At 64.2% G+C, this 24,325-nt stretch overlaps 5 protein-coding genes across 6 annotated transcripts; 3 read left to right on the top strand and 2 right to left on the bottom strand.

The window, feature by feature from the left end:
• Positions 1-2: 2 nt before the first annotated feature.
• Positions 3-4,285, top strand: CHLRE_01g033150v5 (uncharacterized protein). The gene is made up of 8 exons (XM_001689560.3): positions 3-356; positions 605-679; positions 938-1,042; positions 1,339-1,380; positions 1,678-1,716; positions 2,084-2,228; positions 2,574-2,735; positions 3,021-4,285. The coding sequence occupies exons 1-8, from the start codon at positions 228-230 to the stop codon at positions 3,185-3,187; spliced, it is 864 nt and encodes a 287-aa protein (XP_001689612.1). The 5' UTR covers positions 3-227; the 3' UTR covers positions 3,188-4,285.
• Positions 4,286-4,353: 68 nt separating this feature from the next.
• Positions 4,354-7,822, bottom strand: CHLRE_01g033200v5 (uncharacterized protein). The gene is made up of 6 exons (XM_043058674.1): positions 7,552-7,822; positions 7,056-7,338; positions 6,700-6,880; positions 6,357-6,479; positions 6,078-6,171; positions 4,354-5,872 (listed from the first exon to the last, which is right to left on the bottom strand). The coding sequence occupies exons 2-6, from the start codon at positions 7,108-7,110 to the stop codon at positions 4,754-4,756; spliced, it is 1,572 nt and encodes a 523-aa protein (XP_042928588.1). The 5' UTR covers positions 7,111-7,338; positions 7,552-7,822; the 3' UTR covers positions 4,354-4,753.
• Positions 7,823-7,942: 120 nt separating this feature from the next.
• On the top strand, positions 7,943-11,930 carry CHLRE_01g033250v5 (uncharacterized protein). Its single transcript, XM_043058675.1, has 2 exons — positions 7,943-8,173; positions 8,260-11,930. Exons 1-2 carry the CDS (start codon positions 8,015-8,017, stop codon positions 11,074-11,076), a joined length of 2,976 nt encoding a protein of 991 aa, XP_042928589.1. The 5' UTR covers positions 7,943-8,014; the 3' UTR covers positions 11,077-11,930.
• Positions 11,931-13,202: 1,272 nt separating this feature from the next.
• Positions 13,203-16,774, top strand: CHLRE_01g033300v5 (uncharacterized protein). Of its 2 annotated transcripts, none has more exons than XM_043058676.1 (9): positions 13,203-13,743; positions 13,896-13,906; positions 14,039-14,073; positions 14,206-14,310; positions 14,553-14,657; positions 14,888-15,010; positions 15,236-15,346; positions 15,583-15,693; positions 15,975-16,774. In XM_043058676.1, the coding sequence occupies exons 1-9, from the start codon at positions 13,631-13,633 to the stop codon at positions 16,149-16,151; spliced, it is 891 nt and encodes a 296-aa protein (XP_042928590.1). In that variant the 5' UTR covers positions 13,203-13,630; the 3' UTR covers positions 16,152-16,774. The 2 variants fall into 2 exon arrangements, with proteins under 2 accessions (XP_042928590.1, XP_001689614.1); XM_001689562.2 differs by having other exon boundaries at positions 13,353-13,743.
• A 2-nt stretch (positions 16,775-16,776) lies between these two features.
• CHLRE_01g033350v5 (uncharacterized protein) lies at positions 16,777-24,222 on the bottom strand. Its single transcript, XM_001690023.2, has 16 exons — positions 23,990-24,222; positions 23,783-23,913; positions 23,396-23,434; positions 23,064-23,152; positions 22,750-22,888; positions 22,308-22,352; positions 21,971-22,063; positions 21,498-21,590; positions 20,962-21,042; positions 20,496-20,603; positions 20,134-20,228; positions 19,775-19,869; positions 19,321-19,496; positions 18,739-18,967; positions 18,217-18,389; positions 16,777-17,804 (listed from the first exon to the last, which is right to left on the bottom strand). The coding sequence occupies exons 1-16, from the start codon at positions 24,180-24,182 to the stop codon at positions 17,694-17,696; spliced, it is 1,890 nt and encodes a 629-aa protein (XP_001690075.2). The 5' UTR covers positions 24,183-24,222; the 3' UTR covers positions 16,777-17,693.
• Between the last annotated feature and the right edge of the window lie 103 nt (positions 24,223-24,325).

The raw sequence follows: 24,325 nt of genomic DNA on the forward strand, positions 1-24,325 counted from the left end.
TCGGTGAAATTTTAGTCGAGGAGAAAGGTGCCTTGCAGTGGGCAAACACTTGTTTTACGGCGAGGGATAATAGCTCCTATAATTCGCGCAACACCTCGTCGCAACACCGCACCGCTGAGCCCTGCACCTGCCTTTGCCTGTGCTGGCCAAAACCTACTTATACCATAGCATAAAGCGCCTGAGGTACTACGAAGCACCAGCGTTCGGCATATAGGCGTCAGTTGCAAATGGGCAAGGCGCAGGAATCAAAGAACGCCGAGGACCGGGGCACCACAGAGGCGTGGAAGGAGAAGGATCAGGCCATCACGGTCACGGAAGGCAATGGTTTTCTCTATAACCTGAAGCTGCGGGCCAAGGTGCGTCACCGTGCGGGCACTCGGCTGAGTGCCCCTGTCGTGTACCAGCCAGTGCAGTCGGGACACGCGTGCGACCGTCGTTTCCGTTCGCTGCTGTCGCTCGGCACCGTCCCCCCGGCCATCCCACATAGCAGCGTTCGCCTAGATTCAGTTGTGCAAGGTTACGTGGGCCCCACGCGAAGCGTATGGCCGGAGGGGGAGCACCCAGCTGCGCATACCGCATCACCGTGTAGGAAATGGCTTCGCAGGTTGACGCCACCCCAAGCGACATCTATGACATCCTGACAGACCCAAACACGGTCTCCATCTTTCGATCAATCAAGGTGCGGTGTGGTTGCGTGGGGCGCGCAACAATGTGTTTTGCTTGGGCGTGGGCGTACTTGGCTGTGGTGTGTTTGGGTGCACACGGGAAAGAGCATGCGCACACATCTTCCGTACACCGTACAACAGCTCGCTCAGGGGAGGTGTCCGCAAGCCAGGCCAGACCGTGCTACGCTGTGCGGGTATGGCCCGGGGCCTTTACGCAGCTTCGAGCCTTCGGTCGCCCGCAACTGCCTTTCTCCTCGCGCGCGCGCGTGCAGGAATGCACGTACAGGAATGAGGTGGAGAACGACGGCAAGGGGAGGCGCAAGCTAGAGATCGGGCACCGCGCGCTGGCCCGCTTCCTCTTCATCAACATCACGTTTGTGAGTTGGCCCCACATGTTTGGTATTGCTGTTGTTGTTCCTGCTGCTAGTGTTTGTTTGCTTCATTGCAGTATTGGTGCTGGTGGTGAAGAGGAACGCAGCAGCGGTGACGGGCTATCTGATAAGCGCCAAGGATACGGATGCCGATTGCGGTGTGCCCTGCGGCCGTGTGGCGTTGACCGGCGACTAGCGTCCTTGCTGTTATCCCGGACCTCAGCGCCCGGCTTGCTCTGCAGTTTGCAAATCCCGCCCGCGCGGGTTTGATCCCTTCGGCCTTTCCCCCGCTGTGCATGCAGGAGACGCACTTGCACGTGTGGGAGGACGATGTGGCCAAGACGGTGAGCGCCTTTGTGCACGCTGGCTCATGGCCGGGCTAACTGGCTGGCCTGACTAGCCTGGCAGGCTGTGGTTCGTGCAGAGGTCGTGTCGGGTCGGTGGCGATCTTTATTGTGTTGTGGGCCTTGTGGCTCACGCGAGGCGGGGCGGCAGGAGGGGCAAGTGGCCACGTGGCCACCTCCGGCGGAGTCTTTTACTGCATCATTATCCCGTTACCTAGATGTGTGTTAGTAGCCGCTGCCTTGGCATCACGTGGCCTCAGCGTTAACTGCTGCTGCCACCGCTTGCCTCGGCCCCAGATCCGTTTCCAAATGGCCAAGCCGGGCATGATGCAGAAGGTGGGTGGGGGCCCCTCGGTTACGGCCATGGCCCTTTGGCGCTTGGCTGTTGGGGGAGGGGTGGCCGTGCACGCAAGACGGGTTTGATGGATGCACAGGGAAAACATGTGGCAGGTAAAGCCCAGGAGCGGCTGCAGCAGCACTGTTCCTTGGGCCGCGGGTGTCAACACAGCGGCGGTGCGGCTGCAGCAACAGCGCGCAGTAACTCTGCGGCGTGCGTGCTCAAGCCCCTGCTGGGGCGCCCATGTCCGTGGTGCCCCTCACTTCGATCTCCATACACACGTGTCAGTTGTGTGTCTTGGCCCCTTCTAAAAGCACCTGGGCCTGCTCCCCCTCCCAACCCCGCGCCCCCGCTCTCCCAACCCAGTTCGACGGCTGCTGGGAGGTCAAGCCCTTCACACAAGCCACCCTGGACGCCATCTACCACCCAGACAAGGCCGCGGCCGCGGCCTCGCACCACCACCACCACAACCCCTTCGGGCCGCAGGGGCTGTTCGGCTTCCTGGGGCCAAGTGAGTCCGCGGCGGCGGGCTGGCGGGGAAGGCACGGCCGGCGCACGATAGGGCCCAGGACCCGGTTGACATCCTTTGTTTGCTGGGTTGGTTGCTTACGTGCATTTTGCCGCTGGTGATTGATCGACGCGCCCCAATAAGCGGCCTATTGAAACACAGGCGCACATATGCACTCTGTCGCTGCCAAACCCACATCGGATTCCATTCGCCGCCGCCCGCTGCTCCGCTCCGTCGTCCATGGACAGCTAATCCCCCCTTCCCGCCCACACATATATGCACATCCACAATCCCTCACTTCCATTTCTTAAGGTGATGATGCATGCAATCCTCCCCCCTTCGTCGCAGAGCCGGCCGAGGCCACCGAGTCGCTGGTGACGCTGGAGCAGTCCATCCTGCCTCGCGGCCCCACGCCGCCGGGCGTCAAGGGGCTGATCCGCGGGTTGTGCGCGCACCAGATCCGCTGCATGATGGAGGACCTGCGCAAGGAGCTGCAGCGCCGTAAGGAGGGTGAGGCAGAGGAGGGCAGAGGGGGGGGAACGCGGGCTGGGGACTGGGGAGGGGACTGGGGAGGGAAGGAATAGTTTGCTCCAAACCCAACTGAACCAAGACCAAGAGGGGAGGGGAGGGACAGTGTTTGTCCCAACCCCAATAAGAAGCATTAGATGTTAAGCCGCAGGAAAGGGCCGTTGGAGTTTGCAGTCCGCGTGTGCCCCAGCACCTGTCGGGGTACACGCTCGTCCACCAGGCCCTGTGGCCGCAACGGCCCGCGGTTGCGTGCGTCTGCGTCTGCAGGCACCTCGTGGGTCAAGCCGGTGGTGCCCGAGGAGGCGGAGGAGGCGGCGCGGAAGGGCGGCAACGGCAAGCTGCGGCAGCAGGCGGCGCCGGCGGCGTCCTCGAGCCTGGCGGCGGCGTCTCTGTGGCGCAACGCGGCTCCCATCAACATTGTCGTGCAGTTGTGAGTGAGTGGCAGAGAGGCGCCGTAGTCGCTATTGACCCGAGCATCCTTCTTTAAGCGGACTGAGGCAGGAATGGCGTGCTGTGGCGTGCTGTGGCATATTGATGAGACCGAGTGGTTCTTGGCGAGACGAGACTGTGTGTGGTGCTCGGAACGGGCAGACAAGGGGCAGGCATGAGAGGTGCCGTGCCGCGCGCATGCGCGGGGGCTCATTACGTGCGGGTGCAGCCGCGTGCGGGACAAGAGGGCATGCTAGATTGCTGTGCTGGTGGTGTAAGGCACCAGCTGCATGTGTGACTGATGGACATGTTCATGGCAGCATCTCCAAGTGCTGCGGACGAGGAGGGCTGGCGGACACCGGACCGCGGTTGTTGTGCAGGCCTAAGTGGCGATGGTGCGTGTGGGGCATTCCGAGCATCACGCCATATCGCGTTGTGTGATGGGGACAATAATGAGGGCAGATAAGTGGACGACGGCATTTTTCCAAGGTGCACTAGGTGCGTGGCCCTATGTGGCCCGTTTGTGCTTCATGGGTTCAGGGAGGATGGGCGGGAGCGGCGCCGTTGTTGTGTGAAGGGCGTGGCTGGATTCCTAGTACAAGCATAAGCAGAGGGTGATGAGAAGCAAAGTCTCGAGTGTGATGGCTGTTCTTGTGTGAAGGGCGTGCGTGCATGCGCGGCTTGGACAGATTTACTGATGCGTGTGCATGCATTCATGTGGATTCTCGAACGTCATCATTACCTCGAGCATTTTAGAGTTTGGCGGCTCGCGCGGAGCCGGAAGAAGGCTTGCCAGCTCCGCGCGCACTTGTGTACATACGCCACGACGATGGCGGCAATGTGATTTTGCAGAGGCCGCCCGCAGAGCTCAGTGACTCGCGGTGATACCTGTACTTGTGTGCGCGAGCCTTTGGGTGTGCAGGACGTGGAGGGTGGCTGCGGGTGTGGAGTCTGATGCGGACTGCGGATGGGCTGTCCTGAGAATCGGGACAGCGGAGAAGGACGCTGGCGAGGCGTGTGGCCCACACATTGTAGGCAGGCGGCAGGCTGACGCACACACAAGACACGGGCCGTCACATCACATAATGTAATGGGGGTGTTGACTCTGGCTGCAAGTGATGCCGCCAGACTGGTTCTCTAGGGCCCTCATCCGTTGGGACTGGTCCATTATCAACTTGCAGGATTACAAGGGCGCACAGCACCGTATGCATTCTGCAAAACTGCAACGCATGGGCCCGGCGCTCAGGTGCTGCCCAGCTCAAATTCCTCATCGATCCATACGGGCGTGCACAACACCGCCCACAACGCACCACGTTGCTGTCCTTGGGGTTTCCCAGGCGATACTCTGTCCAATCTCTGCGGGCTGTACTGCATTTGCAGCTGTCCGGGCCCAGGGGAGGGCCCTGCCGCTGTCTGGGCCCTCTAAACGTGTTGCTTCAACAACAAGCCTTTCAACATCGCCGCGCCTTGCTAACAAGCCCGCACAAAGGACAGCAATACTACCGTAAACACACGGCATCAACGGCAAAGGCGCAACGCTAACTCCCAACATCCTCGCACATCCCAAACTCCTACTCGCCCGCCTCCGCCTCCGCCTCCGCCGTGTCGCCCTCGCCTGCCGGCGCCTCCGCCACCGCCTGCCGCTCTGATTTGCCGGCGGCGTCAATCTCAAACGCCACCGGGCCCATCTGCGCCTCCGCCACCTGGCCCGCCACACACTCCCTGGCGTTCGCCGCCTCAGCCGCCACCAGCGCCGCCGCCAGCACCTCCGCCGGCACATCCGGCCCCAGTGCCGGCTGCGCCCCCTCCATGCGGGGGTCCTCTGCCGCGGCGAGCACGGCCTCCACTGCGCCCTGCGGCGCCGCGCCGTTGCCGCCCGTGCCCGCCGCCATGACCGCCGCGCCGGCGGCCCGCACCGCCGCCGCCGCCATCTGCACGGGTGCCACACCAGTCGCGCCTGGCTGCTGCTGCCCCTGCCCCCGCTGCCCCCGCTGCCCCTGCTGCTCCTGCCCCTGCCGCTCCAGCATGTCTACCACCACAGGCAGGGGCTTTCCGACCATGGTCTCCGGGGTCGGCTGGCCCTGCTCGTCGCCCTGCGCCGTCGGCTCCTGCTCCGTCGCCGGCTTCTGCTGCTCTTGCATGCCAGCCACCAGGGCGCCCAGCGGCGTATCGTCATCATCGTCCTCCTGCTCCTCCTGCTCCCCCAGCTCCTGCTCCTCCTGCTCCTGCTCCCCCAGCTGCAGCTCCTGCTCCCCCTGCTCCTCGCCTTCCGGCTGCGCCTCCTCCTGCGCCTCCTGCTCCGCCGCCGCAGCTGACTCGCCACTGCGCTTGCCCGCCGTGCGGCCCTTGCCCGCGGCTGGCTTTGCTGCATCGGCCTTGCCCGCCTCCTTCTCCTCCTCCTCCTGTTCCTCCTCCTCTTCCTCCCCCTCGTCCTCCTCCTGCTCTCCGCTGCTGCCAGCCTCCTGCTGCGCATCCTCCTCTTGCTCGTCCTCACCGCTGGCCTCCTCCGCCTCCTCGGCTTCCCCAGCCTCCTCGTCCTCACCGCCCTCGTCCTCCTCGCCCCGCTGACGCTTAGCTACAGCAGCGCCGCGGCCCCGGGCCCGGCCCCGGCCCTGGCCGCCGCTGCCGCCCGCAGCCGCCTTCCGCTTGCTGCCGGATCCACTAGCGGCCGCCGCCTTGCCGCGTGGCGCCTGCGGGAGCCGACACATCACAACAACGCACGCACAGGCGCTGTTAGGCAAAGCGGTACGAGGGCTGGCACGAGCACCGACAAGAATGCGCGAGGCGGGCTGACCCTTACAGCCTACGCCGTAGCTACGGTAGTACCCCGCAAGAAGCGCTTCTGACACTGGCGCTGAGCCCTGGACACGCTGACGACACTGCGCGCCCACGCACCTGCGCCTTGCGCTTCTTGGGCAACGCGGCGGCCGTGGTCGGCTGCGGCAAGGCGGCCACGTGCTCCTCCATCTCCTTGATCAGCTCATGCATCCTGCACCCAACAACGCAGGTGGCTCCTTTACAGTGCGAAGCCCTACTGGTCACGCCATGCCGGTCCAGGGGTAGGACACGCGGCCTGGTTGTTACCACCAAGCCTCCGGCCTACCCCGCCCCATTCCCTAATCACTAATACCTAAACAGCGGTCACAGTACAGCCCAGCAAAGCCCACTCCTCACCTGTGCCGGGCCGCCTGCTGGTCGGGCTTCCGCAGGTCTGGCAGTCCGGGCAGGTCCTCAACCACGCCGCCGGCCGCCGCCACCGCGTGCGCCGCGATGGTGGGCGTGATGCAGCGCAGGCACCTGCCACCCACGTGCGGGACCGGATGATGTGAATCGGGGAGACAGGGGGATGCCGGCAGGAAGGTGATGGTGCTAGGTGGGAGGGTGCTTTGGCAAGGCAATGCGCGCAGACGGGCCACGCCGCTCACGCACTCTCGTCCAGCGACACTACTCCCTCCCTTCTCTGCCACCCCTCCCGCAACACGCACACGCTCACACACACGCGCACACACGCACGCACCGGTAGCGCGCCGAGGGCTCACGCCCCCCTCCTGACTTGGCCGGTGACTTGCCAGGTGACTTGCCCGGCGACTTGCCCGGCAACTTGCCCGGGGACTTGCCCGGCGGTTTGCCCGGCGACTTGGGCGAGCTCGCCGTGATCTCCAGCCGCAGCTCGCCTTCCGTCAGCTTGGCCTTGCAGGCTGCAGCATATGCGCGCGTGTTTGCATGTGTTTACAGGACGCCCCGAGTTAGAGGGCTAGCGGGTCAGGAGCAGCGGCAGCGGCGGGAACCCCGGCCCGCGGGTCCCGAGCTGCCGCCAGGCGTTTAGGCGCCGCCTGGACCCCGTTCGCAGCAACATCACCACAACACACTCGCCTTCGCAGGTACAGCCGCGTGCGGTGGGAGTGTAGTCAAACTTGTAGACCGTCATCGCGCCGTCTTTGCAGACAGACATGCGTGCGCAGCTTTCCACCTCCTGCTACTGCTGCTAATTATGGACAGTGATGTCTATCGTGGCAGGCATTTGGCGGTGAACTCGTCGCTGCCGGTTCATTGTTGCTGCAGCGGGGCTCGCTCTGGCCTCGTCCACGATGGGACTGACGGCCACCCCACTGCCGCCAATCCTTGTGGCCGAGCCGGTGTCGCCATCCCCAGCCGCCTGGGGAGTGGGGGTCAGCATTCACAGTTAGTTGTGGATGCAAGGCACAGGGCGGGCCTGCTGGCTAGGCTGTATTGGCTTGTAAGTACGCGTGCGCCTGCCCACCCTGCCTGTGCCCCTGCAGCCCCTGCCCAGACACGGACACGCCCGCCAAGGCTAGCTCCGTGCGTCTGGACCTGTGAGGATTTAGAGCCTGTAAAGCTAACATGTTACCTTGGGCGTCGCTGTGGGCCAGCTGGTTGATGCGTGTGGGTCAGCGCTTTCCTGGACAGGCCTGGACCCATAGGCGTGCCGAAACCCTGGTTGGCGCCCACCCGCTCTGGCCCTAGCTCATCGCGGCGCTTATCAGCCACGACTCGAACTGCCCGAGCGCTCCTTACGTTTCATGTGGGACTCCCACAGCCTTTTCGCGAGCGAGCGCGCTTTGGAATGCTGCGCGCATGTTTGAGCGTTGTATGTGCATTCATGGCTCGAAATTGCGATCAATGCATCTGCAGTGCCCGTGTATAACATGGTAAAGTTTAGCGGCCAGTGCGAGGGCTCGCTGCGGCATGCACGATGCAGAGATCCGGCGAGACAGGCCCGCGCGAGGCCCCGTCGTCTCGTAGATTTTGACTTGTATACATATTCAGTTTGTCTTGTTTTACATGCTATACTAAAGCGCCCGCGGGGCAGGATGCTGCTCGGGCTTGGCAGCTTGAGCCCTCACCTTGGGACCGCCTTTGCCGCTAGATCTTCACGCTGCCCCCAACGCTGTTGCGCTCTAGTTAGCTCTCCGGGGCCCCACCAGTATCCGCAGGCCGCGCGGACAGCCGCCCGGACCAGCGACCCTGAGGCAAGTGGCCAGCACAACGGAGCGCGCACAACGAACTGCGGTGTTCGCGATGTCGTGCTGAGATGATTTTGTTATCACCGCTGCAGGTTTACCAGGCTGAGGTCGTCTCTGCGTCGGGGGCTCACATTGGCAGCTTGTTTCAGCTGCTGGGCGAGGAGCACAATGTTGAGTGTTCTCTACAAGCTCAAGTAAACGAGCGATTAAGGAAGGCCGGGTCCTGGGAGGAGCTGAACGCGCTGCTGGGTGCCAACTGGGGCGTGCTCGACTTCGTGAATGTCAGCACAGCCTGGACGCGCTTGGCTACATTATATGGAGGGCATGGCGAGGAAACAGCGCGGCAGCCTGGGGATGCAGTGCCGAACGCGCACAACGCAGCGTTTCGGCACTTTGTCGCGCAGCTTATCGAGCTGACAGCGCAGCACCTGGAGTACTTTGGCGTGCAGGCGCTGTCAAACGTGATGTGGGCGATGAGCAACGCCGACTGGCACCTGGACCAGCACGAGCCCGCGCTGGGCGACCTGGTGACGTCGTGGTGCCGCGCCGTGCGCCACCGCGTGGCCGAGCTGCGCGCCCCCGACGTCTCCAACATCTCCACCGCGATCGGCCGCCTGGACGACCGCTGGCGGCCCGACTTCGTCGTGGAGTTCTACCGCGCCGTGCTGCACGACGACGCGCTGCTGAACTCGCTGGACATCCGCACCCTCAACAACCTGTTGTACGGCCTATCGCGCGCGCACCGCAAGGGGCTGACCAGCGTGGGCCCCGCCACACGCAAGCGGCTGGAGCTGTGTGTGACGCGGCTGCTGGAGCAGCACCCCGAGGCCGCGCCCTACCTGCAGCAGCAGCAGCTCTGGCGGCAGCGGCGCCTTGCGGAGTTGCAGGCGCAGCAGCAGCAGCAGCAGCAGCAGCAGGCACAGCAGGAGCAGGCGGCCGGGGTAGCGGCGGAGGCGGAGGCGGGCAGGGCGCAGCAAGGGCCGGAGGACCAGCAGCAGCCGCAGCAGCAGCAGGAGGAAGAGGACGAGGAGGACGGTATCTCGGGTGGGAACGGGCGGACGCACCACTACCACCACCACCACCACCATCACCAGCAGCAGCAGCAGCAGCAGCAGCAGCAACACGGGCAAGAGCCGGCGGTGCAGCGGCATGCAGGGCTCAACGGCGCCCCCGGCAGCGACCATAGAGCGGGCTCAGTGCCGGGGCGGGGGCCAGGGCTTGGGCAGGGGCCGGGGTTAAGGACGGGCGCAGCCGCTCTGCCCGACCCAGATCCTGCTTCGCCTGCATCGCCGGGTGGCTCGCTGGGTGGCGGCCGCGCTGGCGTGGTGGCCCTGACGCCGTGGCGTGCCGCGCAGCTACTGGTGAACTGCCACAAGCTGGGCGTGCGGCTGAGCACCCCCGCCTACGCCGCACTCATGAAACTGGTGGCGCCCGCATACACGACAGAGGCGCCTGCGCAACAGCAGGCGCGGCAATCGCAACAGCCGCAGCAGCGGCAGGAACAACAGCAGCAGCTGGCGCGTGAGGCGGCCAACGGCGACGGCGCCGCGTCTGGCGACTGCGCCTTTAGCGCAGACGACGACGGCAGCAGCGGCGCTGCTCCCTGCTCGCCCGCCTCCTCCCCTGCCTCCTCCCCTGCCTCCTCCCCTGCCGCCTCGCCACCGCCACAGCAGATGCTGCCGCGCCAGGGCGGGCCGCTGGACCGCTGGACCTTCAGCTACGTGACGGCGCTGGTGGACGCGCACCGCCGCGTGCGGCCCTCGCTGCGGCCCAACCTGTGCCCGCTGTACGGCTACGTGGAGGGCCGCCTGGGCGAGGCCACCACCAGCCAGCTGGCCATGCTGGCGCACGCCTTTGCGGAGATGGGCTACCCGCCGCGCCCGGCCTTCTGGGGCACCGTCTTCGTGCGGTACATGGCGGAGGCGGCGGCAGGCTCGGCGGCGGCAGGCTCGGCGGCGGCAGGCTCGGCAGCAGGCTCGGCGGCGGCAGGCTCTGTGTCGGGTTTGGTGTCGGTGGCCTCGCCCGGGGCTTCGGTGATGGGAAGCATGGACGGTGCGGAGGTTGCGGAGGGCGCGGGTGTGATTGTGGGTGCGGGTGCAGCCGGTGTTGCGGTTGCGGTTCGAGTGGCGAGTGGTGAGGCCGCGGCGGCAGGCAGCTTGGCGGGCCGCGTGTTGGTTGGGGTTCGCCCCCTAGACAGCATGGACGGCGAGAACGCTGCTGGGTCGGTGGCGGCGGCAGCGGCGGCGGCGGGCGACGGCGTGCGTGCCAGCTCGCCGACACGAGGGCGCCACCGGATGGCAGCACGGCCAGCGCCGGAGCCGGCATCCGGCAGCTTGGCACCTGGGCTGCAGCCGCAGCCCACGGGCGCGCCGACGGACGCAGTGACGGTGCAGCTAGGCTCGTCCACCCTGCCAGTGGTGCAGCGGCCGGTGCGGCCAACGCCGCCGCGTCGGCACCCGCAGCAGCAGCCGTCGCAGCAGCATCGCGGTGACGCCGGCTGCTGGCCGCGGCAGCACCCCACCCTGACTGAGCCGCCGCCGCCGCCGCCCGTGCCTGCCGCCTCGCCGGCGTCCTGCCGGCCCGCGCCCCCCGCGCCGGCGGCAGACGATCTGGCGCACCCGCGCACGCTGCACTTCGTGTGCTGGCAGGCCGCCAAGAGCGGCATCCTGCCGCCGCGCGGCTTCCTGCGGCTGTATGTGGAGCGCGTGCCGTCGTGGCTGCGCCGCCGCGCGAGTGATGTGGAGCTGGCGCAGGCGGTGGAGACGCTGCAGCTACTGCGCTGGGTGCCGCGGCAGGAGCTCGGCGAGGCGCTGGGCGAGGCGCTGGAGCGGCGCGCGCCCGCCTCCAAGCTGCCGCTGCGACGCATGGTGCGCTGGCTGCGCAAGCAGCAACAGCAGCAGCAACAATAGTAGCGGGAGCGGGAGCAGCAACGGCAGCAGCAGCAGCAACAGCAGAACGGTAGCAGGGCCGGCAGTGAGGGTAGGCTGGAGTGTGGGCGCGCAAGTGCAAGAGGGGACTGAGGTGGCGCAAGTGGGGAGGGGGACGCTCTGTACGGGTACGCGGCGTGGTTGCGTGCCGGGCCTGTGGTGGTGGTTGTGCAGGGCGCGCGGAAGGCGAGAGGGAATGCGAGCACTGATGTCTGGGCGGGATGGATGGACTGCAGCGCATTGTGCTTGTTGGAGGTGTACATCGAGCCATGCAAGTAGCTTGGAAGCTTCAGTTGTGAGAGTCAGAGAGGTAGAGCAGACCGGATGTCTGCTGCGTGTACCGCAGTCGGGGTCAGCTGTCGCAATATCGCATCTAGCAACATTAGTCGATCAGGTCTGTGGCAGCAGAGCAGTTACTCGTGATTTTATATCAGAGCAGATGCAGCAAGCAGGCAGCGTAGAGTGGTAGGAGGGGTGTCAGGTTTCATGTTTGGAGCGGCACCTCATGTGTGGATGCAGGAACCCTTCATGCGTGGGTTTTGCAGAGGCTTTACGACACGGGAAAGTCCCATCGCATCATGGGCGAGACGCCTGGGCTGAGCGGCGGGTTAGACACATCTGGAATACGGCCGGGGCGATAATGCGGCAGTGGGCGGGTACGGATGAAGGCGTTGCCGGGAAGGCCTCAGGAAGTGGCGCGAAGTGGCGCGAGATGCGGACAAGCGAGGCGTTGGCAACCGCGGAGGAGGCGTCATCGGGTGTTTAAGTGAGCACCGTGGGCCACGGGGGACGTGGCTGGAACGCGCAGTCGAGTATGGATGTAATCAGAATGGCTTTCCAATTGTGGGCGCAGCGCTCAAGGCCCCGAGCGTTGCGCACGGCTGTGTCCCCAGCGCAGAAGTTACAGCTGAAATGCGCAGGATTCAGGTGTCGCTGGGCTGCCCTGGGGCCCACATGGTACGCCCTGACAACGCGGTGCCGTCAGGTGCCGCGTGTGCGCAGCCATTGTTCTGGGTATCACCGTGTGCGTTCAGTTATCTCATGTGACAGCGGAGTCACTAGGGTGTACCGATGACCTTGCCGATGACCCGGATTGCAGTCCGGAAACTGCCCGGGCAGCAGAGGCAAGGACGCAGGGCGAGACCACATTAGCAGTCAGCAGTCGGCCCCATTCCCCACTTCCCCTTGGCAGTCGTGCCACGGTGGCACCGCTAGCGCTGCGGATCAAAACCGCACCGTGGGTAGCTGTGATCCGTTGCATAATCCTTCGGGGACTCCACGCTGCGCAACTATCGCACATCCACGCTGCGCAAACTTCCAGCCAGCCAGCAACTTGTCGGTACAGTAACTCCGGCGTTCGACCAGCCATGCACTCCTGCTCTGCCGCTGCAAACTGTTTGCTGTTTGCTTGGGGTATGGGCGTCAGCTGCACCCTATGGGACCTCGCCAACCTGCCTGAACCCTGTCCCATCACACATCCACGCTGCGCACCGACCTGCGTTCATGCCCCACAACCCTTCCCCGCCATTCAGCCATACGCGAGCTATGCAACTCGTCAATGCAATGCGTGTGGTTCCCACACATTTGAAGACTGGTGCCATGGCTGGGTGCGGGCGGTTGGGTCTTGCGCTGCGTGCCGGCGCGGCTGCTTCCAGTGTTTTGGGCAGGGGAGGTTTTGGGCGCTATATATTCCTGCTCGCTGTCATTTCACGGCGCTTGTGTAAGGGGGAGGGTGCTTGAGCCGGCGGATGCTAGCGGCCACACTAACCGCAGTGCATGCAGCATGGCCTGGGGCATTCCGGGGGGCACTGTGTGGCCGCCCTGCGCTCGCTGCAACTCCTCGTGGCTGCTGGCGACACGCCAGCGCGTAACCGGGCCGGCACCCCGCACCCGGCCTGCTTGCCGCGCCCCAGCCATGACGTGCTCGGTATTGATATCTTTTATGGGCGCTGCGTCCATGAGAGCGCCAGCTGGCGCCGGTTCAGCACCGGTTTAGCGCTGGAAGGTAGGAGTGGCCCCCGGCACACATGTCCTAAGACCGCGTGAAGAAGGCCCGCGGCAGCTGACATGAAGAGCAAGTTAAGATATTGCATGCCAAAATAATCACGTGTATGGTGTCAGCGACTAGGTTCGAAGGGCCTTCTCGATCGGCTGCGTGTGCGTCGGTGAAGCCACTGGCGTAAGCGCACCCCGCCCTAAACCGGGTGCGAGCGTCCTTGCAGTGCATATCTTCCGAGTTCCTCTTTCTACTGTGTATTTTAAGAACACACGCTGGCGTAATCTTCTTCCAAGCGCAAAACGCGAGCTCGGGTTACAATAACCGCCCAATTTCGTGCTTGGCCTTTAACCCCACTTTAACCCAGAAGTTGCTATAAAGACGCGCCGGCCACATACATTCTATCATCGTCTTCAGTCCAAGTACTCGTGAAGCACACTTGTTGCTTAACCTGCATAACTACCACGTACCAGCGACGCCCGGTAGTGTCTTACTCAAATCGATCTGCAACAACACACAAGCTTCGAGCTGCATACAGTGATGTCCATGCGTCGTCCGATTGTGGCGGCCCTTGTGGCCCTCGCCGCCCTCGCTGGCTCGGCAAATGCCCTGAGCGCTCTGGAGACTGCGGTTCTCAACTTTGCGCTCAACCTGTAAGTGTTACGTTTGAGATCAATCGCAAGGCTGTGCTTGTCTGCATCACCACCAGCGCAAGCATTGTCGCGCCCGAAAGCGTTTCGCGCTGACGCCCACCATGTTCGCTCTCCTTGCATACCGCGCGGCGCCATCGCTTGGTCTCGACCAGGGAGTACCTGGGTGAGTGATTGATCTCAGAAGGGATGCAGCTATTTGCGCAGGGGTATTGACCTTCAAGGAGTCGTTCGCAAACTGACGGTTCCGGTGCTCTGCTGACCAGTTTTCTTGCTGCGATTGCTTTTGCGGCTGCAGAGGCCAACTTCTACTCGTGCGCTGCCTACGGCAAGGTGAGTGTTCGCAGCTCTGCTCCTAAGCCTTTGTGGTGCTCGGTGCTGCCCCAGTTCTTTCTGACTGGCCCCCCTTCGACCAGCCCCGACTTACGCCAACCCCCTCCCGCCCCTTTGCCATGTGCTCCTCAGCCCATCGCCCAAGCCTACTGGGGTGCTAACGGCCAGAGGCCTCTGGGCTGTGAGAAGGCCAAGCTCTCCACCACCTACTTCCAGCTGGCTGACGAGATTGCTCAGGTGCGCGCGTGCTGATCTGTGCTGCGTGTGCTCCTGCGCCCCCTGCGCCTTCCGTACTCGCACTAGTGAGCCCCCTGCATGTAGCCTGCACTGCTCAAACCGCACACGTGGCCAGCGGGCGTTCCAAGGTTCACCCCAGCCCACTAGTTCCCACGCCACGCATTGCTGCAACAGCCCTGCCTCCTCCGGCTAACCTTCCACATCCCCAACACCACTCCCTCTCTGCACCCGCACCCATGCAGGACGAGATTGCCCACGTGCGCGTGCTGCGCTCCGTGCTGGGTGATGCCGCCGTGGACCAGCCCCTGATGGACATTGGCAACGCCTTCGCCGTCGCCGCCAACGCCGTGAGTCGCACCGTTCGCACTGACACACTGTGCCGCGCCTTGCAGCTCAGGGCAGCTCCGACAGCACCACGTTGCAGCTCCGGCCGCACTGACTCAGCACGCAGAATTGATGTTTTCGGCCCATGCTGCGGTCCCCGGCCGACTGCAGTGTCCTCTTCAACCCAGCCCTCCACACCTCGCCGCTCCTGTCTAAACCCGCTGCGCTCCACCCGCACCATGTCTCACCACAGGCCGCTAGCCTTGCCTTCAACACCAGCATCACGCTGGAGCCCGCCTTCTCGCCCTACTCCTCCGACATTACCTTCCTGCACGGCGCGTTCATCTTCGAGGACGTCGGCGCCACCGCCTACGCCGTGAGTTGAATGAGATCAAGCCGCCGCAGTTCACTTCCGCCTTTCAGACCCAGCCACGCCGCTTAAGTTTGCACTTGCTGCGCGCTCACGATCCAGTGCTGGCTGCCGTTGCTGCTGCCCAGGCACCATGACCAGCCCGCTCCCCACACCTGCCTTTCCCTGCCTCTACTCCGTGCCTCAAGTGTGCCCCCATCCCGTCCCCCCTACCTCTGGATTCACCCACAGGGCGCCGCCGCCTTCCTGGGCAACTCCACCTACCTGACCGCCGCCGCCCAGATCCTGGCTGTGGAGTCCTACCACGCCGGTGCCGTCCGCGCCCTGCTCATCAAGCAGCAGGTAAGGGGTCAGGTCAGGGATGCGGCGCAGGGTGGAAGCCTGTCTCTTGCCTGCCGGTGTGTGTGCCTTGAACCGTTCAGCTTGTCCTGTACTGCCCGCGTGCTTCTTGTGGCGTATCGCAGTGCTGCGGGCTCGCCCCAACCACACCGGTTAGCTTGTGCACAAGCGCACAGACTTCTGACGCGCCCTTACCCACTGCTCTGCCGCCTTTCCTCCGCCCGCTCCCCCCCCCCCAGAACTCCGTGGCCCCCTTCAAGAAGCCCAGCAACGACCTGCGCGTGCGCACCATCATCCAGGCCATCTCCGACCTGCGCGATGCCGTGGACGGCGACAGCGACGACGACCAGGTGAGGGCGGTGTCCAGGAAGGGTGCGAGGGGGCATGGGTGGGGAGCGCACGGGCTAGGCGCAGGAGCATGAGCCGCACTGTAACTGTTGAGCAAGTCACTGCATGCGAAGTAAAGTACACCCGAGCGTGGCGACGCACATCGTGCGGCAGCCGCCCTCTTGTGTGGGCCCGGTTCCTAGGCGACCAGCACCCAGTGGTCTTATCAACACGCGCCTCCCTACCTTTCCACCTGCCCGCCTAACCCCATCCTCGTCCTGCCCCCGATCCTTCCCCCCTGCAGCCCATCATGGTCCTGCAGGGCCGCCAGAAGTGGCGCAGCAACCACGTGCCCGCCGACTCCAACGGCCTCATCTACACCCGCAGCACCAGCCAGGTGCTCAAGATTGTGTACCTGGGCGGCACCACCAAGGGCGGCTTCTTCCCCAACGGCCTCAACGGGGACATCAAGAGCGCTTAAAGCGATTGCCTTGCGGCATAGCGAGTAGCGCAGCGTGAGACGTGTTAGCTATGTACATTTGTGCTGAATGTATAGAAAGGGAGCGACCTTAAAAGAGAGGCCTGCAGTTTTGGGTTCGGGCACGTGATCACTGTGTGATCATTTTGTGGATGCTGACGTTTTGAATGGTTGAGACCTGACGACTATTGAGGGGCTGGGGCTGTCGCTCAGGACACCCAGCCCGGCTGCTGTTGCCTGTGCCGAACTGCATCCCTCGGCATGCGTGGGGGGTGTAGCAATGCGTGGCCAGCGGTGGGGAGTGTTACTACAGCTGTAACTGTCGGCTGTGCGTGCACGCGGGGTTGTGTGGGCTTCCTCCCATGTAAATAGCCTGTACCTTGTTACCTGAGCCACTACCTTACCTCTTCCTCTCGGCATTTGGTTTGTTGGGCTTCGCGCTGGGTTGCGCTGGTTTTGGTGCGGTCACTGGTGTTCGACGCTGAAACGTTCCAGTTTGACACCGCATATGCCTGGGGCTGTAGGAAGTACGGAGGTGTTCAACGCGCATACACATGCTTCGACACCTGATCATTACTGCATCGTTAAGCACCGATGGGTCTTTGTGCGTGTAAGAACACTTCTTCCTTCAATGCCATTACCGCTCCCCAAGCACACGCACGGGTCTGGCAACATGTGGTCATTACCTTGTGACAACAGCACACCAGCAGTCTAGCACACCAGCAATCATGATAGTGTATGGACGCTGGTCCTACCTTTCTACTTGAGACAGGGCAACTTAGCGGATTTTTGAAGAATACGACCTCCCGCGTCACAAGAGCTGACCCGCGGACGAGGTTGACTCGTCAGTGACATGGCACACCTTACAGTTCTCAGCTTGCGCTCAGCACCCGAGCGGCATGGCGTCTGTAATTGCTTCCCTACTTCGCCCCAAGTGTGCCAGCACAGGCTCTATCACCTCCGTCCTCGCAGAAGCTGTCAACTGCAGCCTCCGCAGCCGCAACAACCAATGTCAACCTTTTACATTACCCAGCACCTGCTTTCGGCCACATGGTCCGGTCATCCTGCGCTTCCCGAGTCCCGATCGCGGCAAAATTGGGTTTGTTCCCGTGAACACCTTTCACAGCTCCATCTGCCTCACAGTCCTGCAAGTGCCCACCAGACCGCAGGCCCCCTCGCTACTGCCGACGCGCGCCCAATCGCCGCAGCCCATGCCCCGCCCCTAAAACCCGCCACGGTACTCCCGCGGCTCACAGGGCGCAATCAAACCATCAGGGGTGCGGCGGCACCGCATCAGACCGCACCGCTCCCGCCACCAGATTGCCCGAGCCCACACAAAACCCCATGACCTCATGTCCGTTACGCGCGCGCCTCCTCGCCCTTCTTCGCCCTCACCCATACAGCACTCGCCGTACTGCACTGCCTCCATCTCCTTCGCCGCTTCTCATCCTCCTCCTCCTTGTCCCGCGCCTCCTTTTCTCCTCCTCATCCTCCTTCCTGCTCCTCCTTGTCCTATGCTTCCCCTCCTCTCACGCGCCTGCGTGCTCACGTGGACTTGGCCTTGCCGGCACGGGCTGCCTGCTGCTGGCCCTGCTTCTTCTTGGCGTATGCGCCGGGGAACACCAGGCAGTGCAGCAGCGAGGCCAGTCCGCGGGCCTGCGTGTGTGTGCGAGTGTGTGTGTGTGTGTGTGTGTACGTGTGTATATGTATGTGTGTGTGTGCGTGTGTTTTAAAGAGCACAAGAAAATGCAATGCAAAGATGCCCGAGCCCAACGACAGCCAGGGAGACAGAGAAGCGGGAGAGGGCGGAGGGCGACGGTGGTGAGAGGCCGGGGCAGCGTGGCAGGTGTGCTAATGTCATTGATAATGCTACACTGGGCTGATGGCAGGGCGAGAATTGTGTAGTCCCCTTCCACTGAGCCTTCTCCGCCTGAGCAGTCGCACCCACCCACCCACCCGCCCACACTCTACCACCCACTATCACCCAATACCGCCCACCCGCCCACACTCTACCGCCCACTAACGCCCACCACCGCCCACCCACTCCCGTCCACCCACTAGCGCCCACCTGGTACAACAGGCCGGGGCCGTAGAACATGGTCACCAGCGACACCCCGAACGCCACGGCGTGAGGCGGCAGCGGCAGCTGCCAGGCGGGCGGGATGGAGGAGCGCATGAGCAGCGGGAAGCGGTCCTCAGCCACCGCCTTGGGCACACACAGGCCGCGCAGGCCCTCCACGCCTGTGTGTGGGGTGGGGTGGCGTCGGAGACACACGGAGACGTCGGAAGCGTCAGTGGTCGGGCCAGCGGAGGGGAGTTGGCGATGGCGAATTTGAGAGTTGATTTACGCAGAAAGGCAAACCGGCCGTGGCAGAGCATGGCATACCAGCAAAAGCCCACCTGCACCGAGTGCAAGCAGTCCCATCTAGCGCCCTGCAACATCATCCGGTGAGCCCCGCTAGGCACTCCCGCGCCCTTCCCGCTCCCCGCGCTCCCCGCTCCCCGCCTGCACCCCCGCCCCCTCTCACTCCCTCGCCAGCCCACCCCCTCGGTCCTTGCGCCTAGCGCCTAGCGCCCGGCGCTGTCTCACCCGCGAAGCGGTCGAAGCCGCTGTGCTTGACGCCGCCGAAGGGCAGCGACTGGCACATGTAGGTGGTGGCGAAGTCGTTGATGGAGCTCATGCCCGCCTCCAGGCGGCTGGCAATGGACCGCGCGCGCGCCTGGCTGCCGGCAAAGACGTTGGAGCCCAGGCCGAAGTCGCAGTCGTTGGCGAGCGCCACCACCTCGTCATCGGTGGACCACTTGATCACAGACATGACCTGGGGAGATCAAAGTTGCAAAGCAGCGACGAGGAGGTAAGGCTAGGTGATGCGTGTTTCTTTGCTTGTTTTGGGATGCTGTTTCCGCTGTTCGCAATGCGAGGATCGGCGGGCGGGAATTGCGGGGGTAGGGGAAGAGAGTCTGCCGCCGGCCACTCCCTTCCTCCACCAACTAACCCGCTTTGCCTTGCCCGCCCCCGCAAGCGCCTCCCCTCCGCACCATACCTCCTCCACTTCCCATCCCTGCACATCCCAACCCCGCTCCCACGTCCCACTCTCCGCAACCCCTTCTCTCCGCCACCCCGCCACCCCGGCCCCCGCCCCCGCCTCCCACCCTCCCGCCCGCCGCTCACCGGCCCGAACACCTCCTCCTCCCAGATCTTCATGCCGGGCCTCACGTCCGCCAGCAGTGTGGGCGGGTAGAACTGGCCGCCGCGCTCGCCCGAAGGCACCAGCACGCCGCCCGCCAGCAGCCGCGCCCCGCGGGACACCGCCTCGGTCACCAGCCCGTGCACCTTTTCCGCCAGGCCTGGACAGGGAGGCGGGGGGAGGGCGAGGAGCGGGAGGGGGAGGAGGGGAGGGTGGAGGAGGGGATGGGGGAGAGGATGGGGAAGATGAGGACGTGAGGTGACACGCTGCAGTGGCGCAGACTCCAACAACAACAGCAATAAGGCATCGATGACCCCACCACACCCCGCCCAACTCACGACCTGCCGCCACCGCCACCCCTCCAACCACCGTGTTTTCCGCCACCGACGCACCACGCTGATCGCCGCCCTCATACGACCCCCCCCTCCGCCGCCCTACCTGGCATGCACATGGCTCCGCAGTCCACGGGCGCATCGCCCAGCGGGTTGCCCTGCCGCAGACCCGCCACCAGAGGGGTCAAACGCTCCAGGAACCTGCGTGTGTTCGATGCGCCCTGATCAGTACACACACATGTACAGCGGCAGTGGAGAGCCAGTGGAGCCAACACGCCTGACAGGGCAGCCCCTGATGCCCAAAGCCGACACCCAGCGACAAGCTGGTTGTGCTTTTCCTGCTGCTGCTCTCGCGCTTGTACCTGTGCTGCTGGCCTACACCATTGCGCCGAACACACGCACAAACACATTGCGTTTTCCCTGTGCTCTTTAACACACAAACACACACACAGACGGTCGGCCTACTTGTCGTAGATCTTCTCGTGCACGAAGAAGCGCTCGCCGCCGGCGCAGTTCTGGCCACAGTTGAGGAACGCGGCCTTGAGTACCACCTGTACCAGCTGTAGGAGTGGAGGTGGGGGTGGCGGAGGCGGTGGAGGTGGCAAACAGGAGGGAGGGAAGTCTTGACGGTGTGGGTCGCGGCGGTGACGGTGGTACCTACACCTTCCCCCCCTCAGCCCTTGCAACCGCGTACCAGCCCCCGCGCTCGTCCTCTTTCCCAAAAACACAGACACCCTCTCCTTTGTGCTTTCCTAACACACGCATGCACAACATACACACATAGGTCGTTTATTTCTTTTTGAGTCGCGCAGCCGGGGCTCACTTACGTTGTCCAGGTCCGCGTCCTCCGTCACAATGACGGCGTCCTTGCCGCCCAGCTCCAGCACCACCGGCGTCAGCGTGTCGGCGGCGGCGCGCATCACCATCTTGCCCACCTGCAGCCCGGGGGGGGAGAGGGGTAGCCGTGCGTGGCGGGAACGGGGTGATTAAATTGGGACTGGAGTGATGCAAGCACAAGTTTGGAGTGCGGTCGGGGGCCCAGTGGGGGGGCCGGTAGGGGGCACGGTGGGGGGTAGTTAGGGCAGTGGGAAGGATGGGGCACGGGGCTGAGGAGGGCGGGTGTGGCAGGGGGCGGCGTCACGTCTCCCACCTACGCACCCTTGCGGATCGCCGCCGCATTTGGAAGCCGCAGCCCATCCCCCGTTCCCCTTTGCGCTAGACCGGCACGCACCTAACCCACACACCACAGCGCACAGTGCACACGCGCAGCACAGCCCCCCCCGGCCACCCCACCTGTGTTGAGCCCACGAAGATGACCTTGTCCACACCGCCCGTCACCAGCGCGCTACCCGCCTCGCCGTAGCCAGTCACGATCTGTAGATTGCAAGACAGGAAAAGGAGTTATTTGGGCCACATGGACTCGAACCCATGCCAATGCTCATGCTCGTGAAAGGGAAAGAGATGACAGACGACACACACGGTAAACCCTGCGTGTGCGTGTCAGTTCGCGGACAGCGTGCCTCCGGATGTCAGCCCGTACACACGGCACGGGGCCCGGGCACCTGCGCGGCCACCACCCCGCCGTTGCTGACACGACCCTGTGGCCAGAGCATCCCTCCACCCGCCTGTGTGGCTGCATAGAGGGGCGACCGCAACCCCGCTCCTCGCTCGCTCATCCAGCCCTCACGGGAGGCAAAACCACTTCCCGGCACCAACCTCCATTCACCACCAGGCTTCCCCCCTAACACACCACCCCCATCACCATCACCACCACCACCACCACCACCACCACCACCACCACCACCACCACACCACCACCACCGCCGCACCTGCACCAGGTCCGCTGGCGCCCCCGCGGCGGCCAGTGCGGCGGAGATCATGCGGCCGTAATAGCCGGTGGACCAGGAGGCGTGCTCCGACACCTGGGGGGAGGCGGCGGCCGGGAGGGAGGAGGGTAAGATATACGCCTCATGAGGAGGAGGAGGAGGAGGAGGATGGTGATGATGTGGAGGAGGAGGAGGAGGAGGAGGAGGAGGAGAGGGGTTCTCCGCCCGAGCCCCACACAATGGTCCCACGTGTCCCCCGCCCAAGGCGCTCTGCCCGACTCTCGCCCCGCTGAACATGGCACCCCGCCGCCCCACCGCCGCCTCGCTCGTCCCGCCACCGCCGCCGCCTCTGCTGGCTCCCTCCACCGCCCCCCTCGCCAGCTTGCCATGCGTCCAGTGCAGCCTGGCCTTGGTCCTCACAGAAGAACCCGCCCGCCCCACACACCAGCGCCCTCCCCGCCGCCCCCCGCGCCCACCTTGATCACCAGGCCGTCGCCCGCGAACAGCGCGGCAGTCAGCGGGTTGAGCACGTTGTGGAAGGGGTAGTTCCAGGGCACGATGGCGCCGACCTGCGTGTGTATGTGTGTGCGTATGCACGTGTACCGTATATGTGTGTGTAAACACAAAACCAAGCCCGCGCAGAGAGAGAGAGAGAGAGTGTGTGTGTGTGTGTTAAAACCGAAACGAAAGCCCAGAGTTACGTTATGTGTGCGTATGTGCGCGTGTTATAGCGGCGGCACGACACCCCGGTGGCAGCAGTGCCGCCGCCACGACCCCCGGCGGCACGCGGGCGCGGCACACCCAGTCACCCACCACGCCCACGGGGTGGAACTCCACACGCGCCGACTTGTAGAAGCTCTGCGGCAGGGGCGCATGGAGAGGGTAGAGAAGGGCGACAGATTGGAGCGGGGGTTGGTGCTGGTGTCGGGGGGCACGCGAGGAGCAGTGCCAGGCCGCAGCCAGCTGCTGGGTGATGTGGTGTGTGCTGTGGTGGATGCGGTGCAGTCCAGCCGCTCGGCGGTGGTAGCTGCGCCGACCCGTGCCACGCCCCGTCCCCAGCCCCTCGACGGCTCTGGCTTCCCCGTCCTTACCTCCCATGGCCTGCAACCTCCAGCTCTGCGTGCCCTCGCACCCACCCGCCCATTCACCACCCGCTAACCCCCGCTAAGCATCGGCCACGCTCTCCTCCTCGCTCTATTGCATTGGGTTTGGTTTAGTTTGGGCTGGTATCTATAACTCCCACCACGCCACGCACCAGGATGCCCGCCGAGCGGCGCTCCGGCCTCAGCACTGCCTCGCCCTCGCGCGACAGCCAGTGGATCTTCTCGCACGTGACCACCACCTCGCCCAGGATGGCGTCCAGCATGGGCTTGCCGCTGTCGCGAGCCGACACGCTGCGTACAGGTGCGTGTGTTAGAGGGGGGGGGTAGCAGGTGGGTGGTCTGGTGAGGGCTTGCAGGAAGTAAGACGGCGCAGCGTAACGCGAGGGGGTGCAGCAGGCACAGGCCCGCTGCTGCGCCAACCCTTGCCCGCTGCCGCCCCGCTGCTGCTGCCGCCGCCGGCTCTCACCGGCAGATGGTCTCCACGTTCTCGATGATGAATTTGAGCAGGATGCGCAGCAGCTTGCGGCGCTGCGCGAAGCTGGACGTGCGCCACTCCTGCAGCGGGCCGGTGGGTGGGCGTGGTTGGTGGGTGGGTCGGTGGGCGTGGTTGGCGGGTTAAGCATGTGAGCTTAATGCGGTTGTTGGTAGGCGCGTGTGGGGGCGTCTGCAGGCGTCTCGGAGATTAAGCCGTGCACATCGAAGGACGACACACCACATGCCCATCCTCACATGCTCCTTGACCCGCCCCCCCTGCCTGCACTAGCCCTGCGTGTGTCTGGAATGGCGGGCTGCACGCACCTTCTGAGCCGCCTTGCAGCGGGCGATGCGGCTGCGGACCTGTGGAGAAGTAGCACGTGGAGGGAAGGGCCGAACCCGTCCGGGTGCGTAAGCGGCACATGCAGGGCCAACATGTGTTCGGCAGCACAGGACCAGGCCCTGCTCGCGGCACTGCTGCGCTCTGCACACATGCAGCTGACTCACATGTGGTATTATGACGCAAGTCATGCCGCCCAAGGATGGGACCAGTCAACGGATGGGTCAACCACCTGAGGAAGCTGTTCGGCCTCCCGCCGTTCAACTTCCCGCCCCCCTCCGCCTTGCAGTCACACCCGCACCAGCAATGCTGGGCAGCCGAGGTGGCTCCGAAGGACCTTTGGGCCATAAGCCAGTGCTAGCCCCCCGCACCTCGGAAGCGGACATGGCGGGAAGGTGGCCGAGCAGCTGCATTGTGCTGGGATCGTAGCACGGCACCACATCCTTGTCCACCGGCTGACCCGGCGTGTACTTGGGCGCGCTGATGATGTCATTTGCCTCAGCTGTAGAGATCGCAGTAACGGTAGTTGAGGTATTAGAAGCGGCGCGAGAAGGCCTCTGTACCAAAAGCGCGCGTACCCTCGGTCAGCTCCACCTTGATGGAGGGAATGCGCAGCGTCGCCACCACATTGTTTAGAAGCAGCACCAGGCCTAGCGCAATCACAGCGACCACTGCCAGCTGTACAAGCTGAGTCTCGCTGAAGCCACTCAGTTGCACAAGTTTGGCGACCCCTTCCTTCAGCAACGCTTGCGCTGTCGCTACAACCGCCATTTTCACTACTAGCGCGAAAATAATATGCCAAATACTTTGCACGCGCTGTGCGTCGGAAATGCATTCGAGTTTTCGGCATGAGCCCATTCCCCAGCCCGGCCCCCCTTCCTCGAGTGTCTGCTTGCAACTCTGTTATAAAGATC

The sequence above is a fragment of the Chlamydomonas reinhardtii genome, chromosome 1 (assembly GCF_000002595.2).
Source record: "Chlamydomonas reinhardtii strain CC-503 cw92 mt+ chromosome 1, whole genome shotgun sequence".
NCBI classification, from domain to species: Eukaryota; Viridiplantae; Chlorophyta; class Chlorophyceae; order Chlamydomonadales; family Chlamydomonadaceae; genus Chlamydomonas; species Chlamydomonas reinhardtii.

Coding starts and splice junctions, on each gene's coding strand:
- CHLRE_01g033150v5 (XM_001689560.3), top strand. CDS start 228: ATGGGCAAGGCGCAGGAATCAAAGAACGCCGAGGACCGGGGCACCACA. Junction 1,381..1,677: donor AGGACGATGTGGCCAAGACG/GTGAGCGCCTTT, acceptor CCTCGGCCCCAG/ATCCGTTTCCAAATGGCCAA. Junction 2,229..2,573: donor GTTCGGCTTCCTGGGGCCAA/GTGAGTCCGCGG, acceptor CCTTCGTCGCAG/AGCCGGCCGAGGCCACCGAG.
- CHLRE_01g033200v5 (XM_043058674.1), bottom strand. CDS start 7,110: ATGACGGTCTACAAGTTTGACTACACTCCCACCGCACGCGGCTGTACC. Junction 6,881..7,055: donor ACGCGGCTGTACCTGCGAAG/GCGAGTGTGTTG, acceptor CATATGCTGCAG/CCTGCAAGGCCAAGCTGACG. Junction 6,480..6,699: donor GAGCCCTCGGCGCGCTACCG/GTGCGTGCGTGT, acceptor CGTGGGTGGCAG/GTGCCTGCGCTGCATCACGC.
- CHLRE_01g033250v5 (XM_043058675.1), top strand. CDS start 8,015: ATGCTGCTCGGGCTTGGCAGCTTGAGCCCTCACCTTGGGACCGCCTTT. Junction 8,174..8,259: donor CCCGGACCAGCGACCCTGAG/GCAAGTGGCCAG, acceptor TCACCGCTGCAG/GTTTACCAGGCTGAGGTCGT.
- CHLRE_01g033300v5 (XM_043058676.1), top strand. CDS start 13,631: ATGTCCATGCGTCGTCCGATTGTGGCGGCCCTTGTGGCCCTCGCCGCC. Junction 15,011..15,235: donor TCGGCGCCACCGCCTACGCC/GTGAGTTGAATG, acceptor ATTCACCCACAG/GGCGCCGCCGCCTTCCTGGG. Junction 15,347..15,582: donor CCCTGCTCATCAAGCAGCAG/GTAAGGGGTCAG, acceptor CCCCCCCCCCAG/AACTCCGTGGCCCCCTTCAA.
- CHLRE_01g033350v5 (XM_001690023.2), bottom strand. CDS start 24,182: ATGGCGGTTGTAGCGACAGCGCAAGCGTTGCTGAAGGAAGGGGTCGCC. Junction 23,435..23,782: donor CCGCCATGTCCGCTTCCGAG/GTGCGGGGGGCT, acceptor ACTTCTCCACAG/GTCCGCAGCCGCATCGCCCG. Junction 20,229..20,495: donor AGGACGCGGACCTGGACAAC/GTAAGTGAGCCC, acceptor CCACTCCTACAG/CTGGTACAGGTGGTACTCAA.